The sequence below is a fragment of the Dasypus novemcinctus genome, chromosome 22, assembly GCF_030445035.2.
Source record: "Dasypus novemcinctus isolate mDasNov1 chromosome 22, mDasNov1.1.hap2, whole genome shotgun sequence".
Classification (NCBI taxonomy): Eukaryota; Metazoa; Chordata; class Mammalia; order Cingulata; family Dasypodidae; genus Dasypus; species Dasypus novemcinctus.
The window spans coordinates 57,114,942-57,129,138 of NC_080694.1; the positions used below are offsets into that span (position 1 = coordinate 57,114,942).

Consider the following 14,197-nt stretch of genomic DNA (forward strand, 5'->3'; position numbering starts at 1 on the left):
ATACGCAAATAAAGCTATGACCATGCAACTATGCTTTGTACATTTTAAGCTCTGTCAAAAAGAGAGCGGTGGCGGGAAGGGAAGGCAGGGTCACAGGGTGAACGACTGAGACAGCGTTCCTTAAAGGTATATATACATCGTTAATATATATTCCCTTCTCGCCAGGAACGATAATCCCATGCAAAGTTAAAAAGTAGGAAAAGAAACTTATATTAAAATTTATGGTGTGTAAGCAAAAGCTCTGACTAGATTCGAGAGAGCCCAAACACGCTATCTTCGCAGGCAAAGTTATTGGGAATTTCATAGAATTAAAAAAAAAAAAAAAAAACCTAGACAATTATTACTAAGACTTTACTGCTCCTTCAAATTGCAGTGACAGTTATACGTTCTTAGCGCCCGGAACTGTGATGAGTAGTATCAGGCGCTCACTGCAGAGCTGCAGCAGTAATTCATGGCCCAAGCAGGCCTTCCCTGACTCCCACCGCACCACACCAGACTCCAAACACAAAGAGCCAAAATGAAGAAAGCTCTTATATATATATAAAGCACATTTTTTTAAATTTGAAAGAAGCTTTAGATTACACAAATATTACGTAAAAAATATAAGGGAGCCCCCTCCCGCCCCCCTCCCCACTTTCCCACATTAACAACACCCCTCATTAGCTGGTACCATTCGTGACAACTGATGAACCCACGCTGAAGCACTGCGCTAACCACGGACGACTTTACATTACGGTTTACACTTTGTCCCCCGCAATTTTGTTAAGTTATGACAAAATACACGAGGAGCCGTAGCCGTCACTTTAACGTCATTCAGGACAACTCCAATGTCCCGAAAATGTCCCCACATTACACCTTTTCTGCCCTCTTCCATCCCTCCAGAGCCTCCGGTGCCACCGCCTTCACATCACTGACAAGAGATCTTCATAAAAACTATTCCTACGTCGGCGGCGCTGGCGCGCTACGCAAATATAAAAGAAGTCGTGCACTATATGTCCAATATTTGTTCTTCTGTCGTCTACGTCCAGTGGAGGTACATTTTTCCTGCTGGTAAAGGGCAAAAACACTGCACCCTGAAAGGAAATTCCCGCGGCCCCAGGGTAATGGGCAGGACTGGGGGGAACGTACACCCCAAACCGTCCAATTCCCTTCACTTTGCGAACTGTGCGCTACCGCTTACCGCGCAGGCGCATGAAGGAGGCGGGCAAAGACGGGCGGAGGAGAGAGGCGATTGGTCCGATCCCGGCGGCCCCGCCCCGCCTTTGCGTCAGGTGGTCACGTGCTCGGCCCCGGTGGGCGAGCGGAGCTAGTAATCCTGTGTCGCGGTTGGCGTCAGCTGCTCTTGCCGCAGGGGCCGAGCGCGGGCTAGCCGTGCGACTTGTCCGAGGTGCCGCCGCCACAGCCACGTGCGTTCGCTGCGACGACTGAGCGTTTCCACCCGGTAAGTGTGGGCCAGATGCAGGAGGTGGGCACGCAGGGTTGCATGGTGTACAGCTCCTAGGTAACCCGCTCTTCGCTCCTGCCAGCCTGAAGCCGTGTAGTCTTTCGGCCGCTCCCGGAGCCGCGGCGGTATTGAGAGCAAAGGGGTTATTGGAAGGGTTGTGGGACCGTGCGAGAGAGGGAGGGCAAGGCGAGGGGCCGCCCCATTGGTCGGGTCGGTTTTGGCGCGCTCTCCCGTCCGCGCTCCCTATTGGCTGGCCGGGCGCCGTGCCCGAGACGCGCACCGCGATTGGTGGGTTCGGGCGCGCGGGACGGAGTGCCCGCCCCCTCGCGGTTCGCTGGGCGGCGGGGCCCCGCCGCGGATCTGGAGGGTGCGGGCGCTGCCCCAGGGGCCCGGCCGGGGAGGGGTCCTGGGAGCGGGCTCAGCCACCCGAGTTCCGGAGCTGGGCCCGTGGGAGCCAGTAGCCAGTAGTTGAATCCGCGTCCCCGGTTAAAAAGATCGCCCCGGTGCGCGTGACCTGGTGGTGCCCCTGCCTAGCGTTCGCGTCGGGCCCAGTCGTACGTGAGGGATCCTAAGCCAGTTGTTTGAGGCAAGATCCAGAAAAGAGCCAGAGAACAAAAAGCGAGTTACGGTGGAGGGTTCATTCATGCCAGTTGGGGAAGCATTGCGCCGGACCGATATAGTGGCTCCCCGCCAGCATTTTCTTACGATGAAGTTGAGGAGAAAAGAGGACACCTAGCACACTGCGTTAAGTTTTGCTTTTCATGCAGTTTTGTTTGCTAGCGGAAGGTGTAAAATGCGTTAGCGTGGGGTCGGGTCATAGCCAGTGTTTTAAAGCCACTGCACCCGGGAAAGACACGGCCACAAAATCGACATCCCTTAGGGAGGCACAGACAGGACTGGAGCATTCAGAGGTGAGATTGGAGTGAGTCCGGCTCCGTGGTTGAATAAAACATTCACGTTACCACTCTTTATCTCCTGCCCGCTTCTTCTTTGTTTCCTTTAATCTCTCAGTTCATACTGGTGGTTAAACAGTCCCTACAAATGCAAATGTATGGTGTCTTTTGATGCGATGATAAGTCACTATTAAGCTATTGTTGGTTACCAGAGCTGAGTTTATAATTGTTTAAATCTGTCTTTCTAGAAACTGCAAGGTTAGGATGCATTTCTAAAGGATGGATCTGGGCGTGTAAATTAACTGTTTTGCTTTTCCTGGTGACTGTTTCTCACATCTTTGATAGCCCTGTTTTTAATCCAGGCCATCATCACGCTTTGTAAATTTTAGAATACGTAATTTTCCTTTTGTACCAAGATCTTTTCAGCCAGAATTATTGTGTGCATCTATCAAGATATCACTAACTTTAGTCACCCAAGTCATTGACAGGGCTGAGTTTGGGTATCCTGAGAAAAGATAGGTAGTTCCGCCACATGGTAGAATGGTTTTTGTGATTGTAAGTACTTTCAACAAAAAATCTAGACTGTACTTTCAGGTACAAACCATATTATGTTTTTGAATTCCCAGTCCTCTGTGTTTTCACCAGCTGTATCATGAATCCCAGCATGAAGCAGAAACAAGAATGCCAAGAGAACATAAAGGTATGTGAGAGTCACTTTAATCCTTTGTAGAAAGCATGTAGTTGGAAGTATTATGAGATAATTCAGCCACATCTGGCTATAGTTTCTATAAATCCTGAATTTTTAGAGGACATGTAATACAGAACTTAAAAAAAAATTAACGATGGCTGCTTAATCTTGGTTTTTGTTATCCACATGTTATTTCTGAAAGCCATCCAGTATTGTTGATGAGTTAGTAGTTATATAATAAGGTTGGGACATGTGAATGTCCAACCTAATTTTGCTTTTTTTTTGTAATTTAAACAAGTCAATTTTATTGATACATATTAATAAAGCATACAGTTCATCCCAAGTATGTAATCAGTGGTATTTGGTTTAATCACATAGTTGTGCATTCATCACTTCAATCGTTATTAGAACATTTTCATTATTTCGATAATAATGGTAATAAAAACAGACAAGAAAATTCTTCACCTCTCGATCTCTCTTTGCTTCCTCTGCTATACATAACTGCTATTTATGGCTATTTTTGCACAGTTATTTATTAAGCAGTTTTACTGAGATATATTCATATACCATGTGATCTATCAAAAGTATATAGTCAGTGGTTTTTGGTATATCCTCTGCTATACATAACTGCTATTTATGGCTATTTTTGCACAGTTATTTATTAAGCAGTTTTACTGAGATATATTCATATACCATGTGATCTATCAAAAGTATATAGTCAGTGGTTTTTGGTATATCACAGTGTTGTACATTAGTCACCACAAAACTTTTTAGAACAATTTCATTACTCCAAAAAGAAAAACTCCACACCCCTTAGCAGTCCTTCCCCATCCCTACATAACCACTAATCTAATTTCATCTTTATAAATTGATTTATATTTACATTTTATATAAATGGAATCATACGGTATGTATTACTTTGTATTTGGTTTCTTTCACTTAGCATAGTGTTTTGTTTTGTTTTGTGTGATGTTAACATCTTATAGTATTGACATTTGTTCAGTTTCCAAGAAAAATGGTCTTACATATACAATTTTACCCATATTTATATTTCACATACAGTTTTACTTTGCTATACAGTCCCATGTTACATTTTTTAGTTTTCCATTTAGTAATATACTTGACCTTAGACTTTCCTTTTAAATCACTTTCATACCCAGATAATAGGACTGTTACAAACATTAAAATTTTGCTTTTACTTAAAGTATATCAGGAACATCCTCACACCCTTGTTGAAATTGATTGACCATAAATGTACTAGTTTATTTCTGGACTCTATTCTATTCCATTGATTTGTGTGTCTGTCCTTATGTCAGTACCATGGTATCTTTGATTAGTGCAGTTTTGAAATTGGGAAATGAGTCTGCCAACTTTGTTTTTTTTTTTCAAGCTTGTTTTAGCTACTCTGAATCTCAAGTTTCTATTTGCATTTAAGATCAGCTTGTCAATTTCTGTAGATCAATTTGAGGAGTAATGCTGTCTTTACGATTCAATCTGCAGATCTATGGATATCTTTCTTTTTAGATGTTTAATTTCTTTCAACAATGTTTTGAGGGTTTCAATATACACATTTCACATTTCTTTTGTTAAATTTATTCCTAAGTATTTTATTCTTTTTTATACTATTGTAAATGGTAGTATTTTGCTACTTTTATGTTTGCTAATTGCTATTGTGTACAAATACAATTGATTTTGATCTTGTGTTTTTTAACCTTGCTGAACTCTTATTAGTTCTAATAGTTTTTTAGAGTTGACTATCTGCAAGAGTGTTATTGTTTTGTTTCTACACTTACCTTTCAAGAAATCTTTTTTTTTTTAAGATTTATTTATTTATTTCTCTCCCCTTTCCCCGTTCCAGTTGTTTGCTCTCTGTGTCCATTTGCTGTGTGTTCTTCTGTGACTGCTTCTGTCGTTGTCAGCGGCATGGGAATCTGTGTTTCTTTTTGTTGCGTCATCTTGTCGTGTCAGCTCTCCGTGTGTGCGGCACCACTCCTGGGCAGGCTGCGCTTTCTTTCCCGCAGGGTGGCTCTCCTTCCGGGGTACACTCCTTGCCCGTGGGGCTCCCCTACACAGGGGGCACCCCTGCGTGGCACGGCACTCTTTGCGCGCATCAGCGCCGCGTGTGGGCCAGCTCCACACAGGTCAAGGAGGCCCGGGGTTTGAACCGCGGACCTCCCATGTGGTAGACGGACGCCCTAACCACTGGGCCAAGTCTGCTTCCCTCAAGAAATCTTTAAATTAAAATTCTTTGTATCTTTAGAATCAGTATCTTTGATCACAGAGACACATTTTGCCTTACATAGCATATTTTTCCAGTGTACAACATATTCCTTACTATCTAACTTGCTTGATTTGCAGCCCATTTTGAATTCCTGTATTGTCACTGGAAATTTTATATCCCAAGTATCTATTCTTATAACAAAAGGACAGAGTTTGTATAATTTTTTATTTTAGGTGGGTCCATTTTTGCTTCTTAGTGATTTATGAACACCTTTTTTTTTTTTTTTTTTTTTAAGATTTTATTTTTTCTCTCCCCTTCCCTACCCCCCACCCCCACCCCCAGTTGTCTGCTCTCTTTATCCATTCGCTGTTTGTTCTTCTGTGTCCGCTTGTGTCAGCAGCACCCGGAATCTGTGTCTCGTTTTGTTGTGGCATCTTGCTGCGTCAGCTCTCCGTGTGTGCGGTGCCACTCCTGGGCAGGCTGCACTTTTTTTGTGCCGGGTGGCTCTCCATATGGGGCACATTCCTTGCGCATGGGGCTCCCCTATGTGGGGGACACCCCTGCGTGGCACGGCACTCCTTGCGCGCATCAGCACTGCACATGGGTCAGCTCATCTCATGGGCCAGGAGGCCCCGGGGTTTGAACCCTGGACCTCCCATGTGGTCGGTCGGCGGATGCCCCATCCGTTGGGCCAAATCTGCTTCCCTATGAACACCTTCTTTACAAAGATATCCAAAAGTTATAATGTTAGGTCATATCCAGAATAAGTTCTGTCTGTATTAAAATTCTTTGCCTTTTTTTCTTCTGATTCTGCCAACCCAGCTATATAAACATTTCAAATTAGTCTTGATTAAGGTAGTTTGAGGGCAACGTATATGGAGAGAATAACCTAAGATCTGAGAGACTATGAAATGACAACATGTATAAGTCATTGTACTTAGTGGTGGGGTGGGACTTCACTTAAATTTGAATATGAATCATAGAAGATGTTTTGAAGAATAGCAGTCCAAATAGTTCCACCTGAGCATGGAATTTATATATTTGTATAGCTTGCCAAATTGATATATTGCAATTAGTAGTTCTAATGACTTTGATTTGTTCTAAATGAACTTAAAGCTTCGCTAGGATGCAAATTGCACTGGATGAGGACCCTGGGAATGAGACATTTTCTGGAAAACTGTCAATTTGTAGATTTAAATTAAATAGCATAAATAAAAGCCTTTGATAAGTGAAAGCAAGTACCTTTTGATAAATAGTTTTGCCTTGTTTCTCAATATCCTTAGGTTATCTTTCTTGAACCATATCTTTCTATTAGTAATTTGTGGATTTGATTCAGTTAACTTCCACTTAGAATGATGACATCTTCCCCCTTTGCTTTCTTTGTATGTGTTTATTATGGAAATTTTCAAGTATTGAACTCTGGAATGAATAGTATAATAGACTCAATTTACTACCCCAAGCACCAACATTTATCAGTAGATGGGCAGTCTTGTCTCATCGATAACCCCATCCTCTCTCTCCTTTCCCTCTACTAGATTGTTGTGAAGCAAACACAGTATATTGAGTTTTAGCAAATCCTTACATTTGAAGAAAAGTAACTAGCTACAGTAAAACTACCTAGATATAAATATTCTTGGAACCTTTTGGTTCTGTCTCCAAAATTATGGCCTTGGGCCAGTTATTTAGCATCTCAGCTTCAGCTTAACTCGTGTAAAATGAGGGCATTAGACTAGAACTAGATCTGTAAGCTTGAGTTTTAATCTGGGGTCTGTGGATATCTTTCCAATCGTATGTAAAATCCCATGCCCTTGTGTGTGTAGTTAATTTTGGGGTGGGGTTTCATAGACCCTCACTCAAATTGTTTACTGAAAAGGTTAAGCCTATTACTATATATGAACACTTCTGGCTCGAAAGAGCCTATTCCTATGTAGAATCAGTACAATGGAAATGATAATAGGAATATTACATTATTTAGGGCCATGTGTACATAAGCTTACATGCATAAAAGTTACATCTTGGAAATGTTCAGTTTTTTGTGACAATAATTTAGCCTGCTTCTTGGCCATTATTATTAGTAAGCATTTAAGTAAATTAAAACTTTCTATTATTTAAGCTTCTAAAGTTCATGTTTTCTTTGGGACTGTTGACTAATCCATAATCTAAATTGCGTCTGAAAAGTTGGTATAGTATTTGTTCTCACAGTAGCTGGCATTGGTCCTTCAGTTAAATAGTGAGATAATAATCGATAGTAGAAACTTTACCGTGGGAAAGGCGAACTCTTGCCATGTGAAGTACAGTGAAGAATCAGTAACTTTCTCACGCTAGTATGGTATCATGTTCTTGCTAGCCTTGTTTGAGTATTCACCATTGTTTGCTATCCCATGGTGGCAGTATAACTAATGATTTTTGCAAAAAACTAGAGAGAGCTTTCAGATCAGGAAATATACAGGAAAGTATTTACATATTATGAGGAAGGCAATTTATTTTCCAAAACAATAGCTTGGGCATATTGGAGTGTTTTAATTATGCTCGAGCACTGACATTTTAGCAGTCTCCTAATGAAAGGGCTTAAAGCAAGATTGCTTCTACAATCAGGTAATGGTGGGGGGGGGGGTTCGTTTATAGTGTCTTTTGTATAAAATATGTTCTTGAAAATTATATTCCTTTGGTGAAACATAGAAATGTGTTAGGGGATATTTATGATTTCAAGGAAGTCTGAAATGAATCCTTTAGATTGGGGGGGAAAGTATTTTGTAGTGTAAATAATTAACCTTTTCTCTCAATTTACCTCTTTTGTGGGCTTCTATGAATATTATGATGTTTGGTTTTGTAAAAGTAGAGTACCTGTAGGTTTCTAGAGTATACAGATAATCCTCTTGTACTGAAATTTCATCACATACAGTTTACAGTACTAAAAGAGTTTAGAAATTTTGTTGTATTTCTATTTTAACTAGATATGATCAGTTGACAATCATTATAGCAAGAGCATATATTGAAATGCAAAGAGGAAAGTTATAACTTGTTTGGGTGATTTGACCTATTCTTAGGAATTTTTTTCAACTTTATTATGATTTTAGGGAAATAAGTTTGCTAATTGATTAAAACAATATCCTCATTGTTCATTTTAAAGTTAAATAGTAGTATCAGATATTAGCATTTTTAGTATTTCTTTTTTTCCCATGTTACAGTAGGACTAAGTCAATAACAGTCCATATAGAAACTCAGTAACCAGAAAATAAATTACCTTGACTTTTAGAATAGTCCTGTCCCAAGAAGAACTCTGAAGATGATTCAGCCTTCTACAGCTGGATCTCTTGTTGGAAGAGAACATGAGGTATGTATGATTGGGTAGAATGGAACAGATAATACTCTACATTGAAAACCTTTCCAAAATCATTCCTTGCTCAGAATGCCTAAATCATTGAAATTTGGAAATAATTAAAGAATAATAATTACTTGTTACCTGAAGAAGTAGATTTTACTGTTTTTGTTTTATTTGTTCAAAATTTGTATGAGTACCTTTAGTGGAACTGAAATGTTATGTAATTAGTTATGAATTAATCTTTAAGAGGAATGTTGATGAATGCTTTGAGAATAGAGCATTAGATTCTTTCCTATAAATGATGCACTCATGAATGTGGGTATCTTAAGATTTTTGCAGGTTGAGAGTCAGGTTCATAATATGGTGAAGAGAGATACAAATATAGAATGGAGGAAATGTTGCCTTTCCAGGGTATTGAATTATTTATTTAAATTCAATAAAAGTAATTTCACCTAAGACTTAGTCTCAAGTAAAATCCAAAATAGCTGCTGCAGATAAAATTCCTAAAATATAACTATAATTTGGTAGTGTTTTTAAAAAATTGTAAAGGAGATCCAGTGACATAAAAAAGATACAGCTATAATTTCTTTATTTTAAATACATAAGTGACAAAAACACCTGGCTTTCTTGTTTATTAATTCAAAATAAATGAAACTGATCTATATATTTTCTCTATAGTTGACCAAAGGCGTATCCAAAATAAAGCATTGGAGTGGCCAGTTAACATCTAAGACTTCCAGCTCTGGAGTTGTTCTTGACCCAGAATATAGTGAAAATATAAATCTTGGAGGAGTCACCCAAGAATCATTTGATCTTATGATTAAAGGTATGTAAAAATGCATGAGTTTTATCTTAAAATTTTAAATTATAGCACAAAATAAGTATTCATTATGCTGTTAGGAATTCTGTCCACATACTCTTAATCTGTTTTACTTGTATTTTTTTTCTAATTAACAATTTCTTTTTTTATAATTTCTTAAAGACTATAAATATATAAACATCATAAATTTGGACAGATCTGATCAGTTGTTTTGGTAAGATCCAAATGTGGATGCATTATTAAGGAAAAGGATTAGGTTTCTAAGACTTGGAAGTAGACTTTTAAGAAGAAAAATGTTTAGAGAATTAATTTGGATTAAGAAATGAATTTGAATATTTCTGGAGAATGTGAGGTAAGAGAGCCATTTAACCACAGCTGAAGTAAAGGGAGTAAAGATGAATAAGAATTGTGTCTGTAAATAATATTAGTTTTTAATGGAATGGCACGGAAATCAAAGCAGTGGTACCTTATAAGCGTTGTGGAAGATTGTTACTTCTCTGCTGTCTATATATAGGTCACTGAGTATTACAAATGATGAGAAAATTATGTCCAGAGAAGTTAATTGACTGCTCAAGGTCACAGTGACATTGGGCTCATTCCAGTTTACCTGGAAGGCAGTAGGAAAATGTAAGTAGACGGTAGAGTTTTATGAGGCAAAATTAGGGAAGGTCGAATGGATAGAAATAAAGAAGCTCTTTAATAATGGGGAATCAACAACAGGATTTGTCACACTCATATCTGATTTGGTTAAAATTAAGTCAGTAGGGATGAGAGAACACAACCTAATTACGTAACAGAAACAAACAACTCAGCTATACATTGCTCTCATAACCACACAGAAGGAAAAAAAGTAATCCATGTAACTTGAACACAGAAGACTGTAGACCCTTAGTGTCTTATATTGTTGGGATGAGAAGAATTACAAGGAAATCTTGAACTTTATTAAGTTGTTGGCAATGCTTTTGGTGTAACGATTCTAAAACTATTTTGTGTATATTTTAAGACTGAGCAAATGAGTAATAATTTGATGTTGTTGGGAGCCGGATTCATAATATGGTAAAGAGAGATACAAGTACAGAATGGGGAAGGAAAGGAAGACCCCTGTGTTGGGGGTATCCGTCTAAACTGATGATTTAAAAAAAATGTATTTCCTGGCTCCGTCTTTGAAAGCAAATGACACCCCAGTAGTAAGGAAGGAGTGGCACATCTGGCATCCAGTTCTTTGTTTGTAAACATTATTCTCCACTAACAGCTTCTTGGAGAAAATGTCTGGTTCCAGGACTTGGGTACTGAGGCAGGGAAACTGGGGTGAGCCTAGAACAACTTGTGTCAGAAAATAAGGCAGTCCTCAGAAACCAATGGGCATGTCAGAAAGACACATGTGTTATACATAATAAAAAGTTCCCACTGGGAAAATTTGAGCATCGAAATGAATAATAGGGGGAGTGCATATAGCTCAGTGGTTGAGCGTCTGCTTCCTGTATATGAGGTCCTGGGTTCAATCCCCAGTACCTACTTAAAAATAATAACAAAAATTGCTTATAATACATGAGTCCATACTGTAATATCTTTAAAATTTGAAGGGGGTAGAGGAAGTCGTTAGAGAATGCCTACTACTAAATGTAGAAGGAATTACATAAATAGAAAAAGAACATTTTTCACCCACTATAGAAGATTTAAATAGGAAACATCAATGGGGTTAAAATTGGGTAAAAGATTGTTGTGGAACAGGACATTCACACAAACTCAAGAAGTTTTACTTCATAGATCATTCACTAATTTAGGGGAAAAGGTATCTTTACAATAAAAATAGGGTTGGTTGGGGAAAAATACTTTGGTTAGTAGTAGTATTTTGACAATGCTCTTTAATCATTAGTTAAAAAGGTTTAACAACAATGCAAGTTATTGGTGGTAGGGTGAGTTAATGAGAGTCCTTTATGATGTTATATATGTTTATTTTGTAAGGTCACAACTATTATACACTTATTGTTTATGTACGTTTATGTGTGAGTGATACACTTCAATAAACCAATTATTTAAAAAAAGTTATGTTTACAAGGGAGAAAGCTGGTAGATATCTTAACCAATTGATCAAATTTAACATCTCCAGGATTGTGACAAAATAGCATTTTGCGCTTTTCTAACTTTAATCTTTTAAAAATGGATATTGCTAAGTAATATGTGTAGTATTAAGACTGGAAATATTTTTTTAAATAGAAGTAATTATCGAGCTCCTTTAGCTGTATATAACAGTAATGACGTATAAAGTTATATGTAAAGAATTGATTTATTTCAGAAAATCCATCCCCTCAGTATTGGAAAGAAGTGGCAGAAAGACGGAGGAAGGCGCTCTATGAAACACTTAAGGAAAATGAGAAAGTATGTACTGAATATAATTATTTGTGGTATTTACAAAACTACCAGGACTGTTTTCCTTCTGCTGCGTAGCGTATTTAGTTAGAGCAATTTCAACTAGTTTTTGTGTAAGCCTCTGAAAAATATAATTAGAAAGGTTACATTGTTACCAGAAGCTTTATATAAAAAGAAGCCTGTTGTATTGAGAGCTGAAGATACCACCTTTACCACCTTTGTTAGGAACTTTTTGTGCTAAATGTAGTTATCAGGTATATCCTTGGAGGCTCAGAATTTAGTTTATAGATAAGCCAAATGTATAGAATTGAACTTTATTTATGTTATATAGCTTCATAAAGAAATTGAACAAAAGGACAATGAAATTGCCCGCCTGAAAAAGGAGAATAAAGAACTGGCAGAAGTGGCAGAACATGTACAGTATATGGCAGAGGTGATAGAGGTAGGTATTTTTTAATATTCATCTGATTTGGAATCATCTGTTTTTCTATAAAGTTGAGGCAGTAGTGATCAGTAAATGTTAGGTCTCTGGAATCAGACTTCCTGTGTTTGAGAATTAGCTCTCTGCCTCGCACTACTAAATTCGGTAAGTTGGGCAGGTGGTTTATCCCATCAGGACTTCAACATGGGAATAACAATGCCTATTTGGTAGTTATATATGAGTTGTAATGGATGTAAAGTTGAGAGGATTGCCTGGCACATAGTAAGAGCCCAATTACCATTAGTGCTTACCATTCATTCTTATGAAGCAATAGAACATCTATTTTTTTGATGAGTTATAACAAAGAATTAACTTTATCTGAAAACTGTACGGGAAGTTACTATATTTCATGGTGTGACATATTTTTAACAGTTTTTACTTGAATGTCAGTGTAACTTCACTATCACTTGTAAAACTATTAGTTGTGGTGTACCAAGTAAGTTTGGTGGTTTTATGACTTTCTTTTTTGGGAAGTGGCTAATGTGATTATATAAGAATTAGCTGGATGACTATTATTTTACCAGTCTGCCTAAAATAGATCTTAAGAGTTATTTATATTTGTAAAAACAAATCTTGCTAATGGGAAGAAAAGTTTCTCAAGTCAAAACTTTTCATGTATTGAATTGCTGCCTTATATTTTAGAGCAGTGACAGGATTAATGCTTGAAGTTTTCATTTGAAAGTTCTGTAAAAGCTCTTTTAACTGCTAAATAAGTAATGGTCCACAGTAGATTGGCAATTAGAAAACCTGATCCTTCATTGCAGATAGTTTTGAGAAGTTCTGATTTAAATTCTACTCTGAAAACATTTCAGTGCTTACCAAAAAAAATTAGCAAATTATTAAACCCTTTGACTTTTGCTGAAATATAACACTTGACTGTAAGTGAAATTTAATTGAGGGTACCTTGAAAAGACCTTCATTACAACAGTGAGGGTGGGTCAGCTATATCAGCATGCTAAAGTGGATTTGGGTTTTTAAGATTTTCCAATAAATTATTTGTTTGTTCTTTAAAAGAGACTGAATGATGGAACTCGGGATAACTTTGAATCACCGGATAGTCAGGAATTTGATTCTGAAGAGGAAACTGGTGAGGATTCTGAAGTGGAAGACTTAGAAATTGGCACATGTGCTGAAGAAATTGTTTCTTCTTCTACAGACACAAAACCAAGTGTATGAAATTCAGTAGTATTAGACTTTTCAGAAACACACTGCCAAAGTTTACCTCCATTATGGTTCTTTGTAGCAGAATAAATAACCATATAATAAAAACTCTGGAATCAGACTTCCTTGTTTGAATCCTGAAACCCTATTGTTGTATTAAAATACAAATACTATGTATTTTTTAATTCGATGTTTTATGTAAATAGCATTTTCTCAGTTGTCTGACATGACTTGTATATATGATAAATAAACTTCAGTTGCCTATTAAGGAGCATTGTGTATATCTTGGAAGGGTGAAGTATGAGGAGCCTATGTAGAAAATGTGTCTGTCTGCTTTTATATTGTTTTTCTATTCCCCTGCTATCTTGGAGGAAACAAAGGAAAATGAGTTTATTCCTGTTAAGACCCAAAAATGGTTGTATCTAAAGCTCACTGAAGGCACTACTGATTTCCATGCCCCGTGTCCATTGTGTAGTTTTTGGAATGGAGCATGAGAAGCTATTCAAAAGATACGCAAGTCAGTCTGATAAGCCAGGTAAAGAATTGAATGGCTGGAATGCTGAGAGTCCTCTTTGAAGCTTCAAGTATTGGATGATGGTGATAGTCCTCTAGAGAAGCAAATTGGGGCCAGGTGAAATTCCAAAGAAGGGGTGCAGAAATAGCTAAGTTCTGAACTTTTTCTATGTTCACACACTTGTTTAAAGTATATAAATGTTGAGGGGGTAAGTAATGGGGAGAGAGTAATGAGAGATTACCCATATGAGCTGTGTTTTGAAGGAAGAAAAAGGCAAAATAGA

At 38.0% G+C, this 14,197-nt stretch overlaps 1 protein-coding gene across 2 annotated transcripts; it reads left to right on the top strand.

Moving 5' to 3' along the window:
• Positions 1-1,280: 1,280 nt before the first annotated feature.
• On the top strand, positions 1,281-13,668 carry GMNN (geminin DNA replication inhibitor). 2 transcript variants are annotated; one of them, XM_004462060.5, is made up of 7 exons: positions 1,281-1,441; positions 2,964-3,037; positions 8,503-8,580; positions 9,247-9,394; positions 11,685-11,767; positions 12,090-12,200; positions 13,254-13,668. In XM_004462060.5, the coding sequence occupies exons 2-7, from the start codon at positions 2,990-2,992 to the stop codon at positions 13,413-13,415; spliced, it is 630 nt and encodes a 209-aa protein (XP_004462117.1). In that variant the 5' UTR covers positions 1,281-1,441; positions 2,964-2,989; the 3' UTR covers positions 13,416-13,668. The 2 variants fall into 2 exon arrangements, with proteins under 2 accessions (XP_004462117.1, XP_004462118.1); XM_004462061.4 differs by lacking the exon at positions 1,281-1,441 and adding an exon at positions 1,810-2,355.
• Positions 13,669-14,197: the final 529 nt, after the last annotated feature.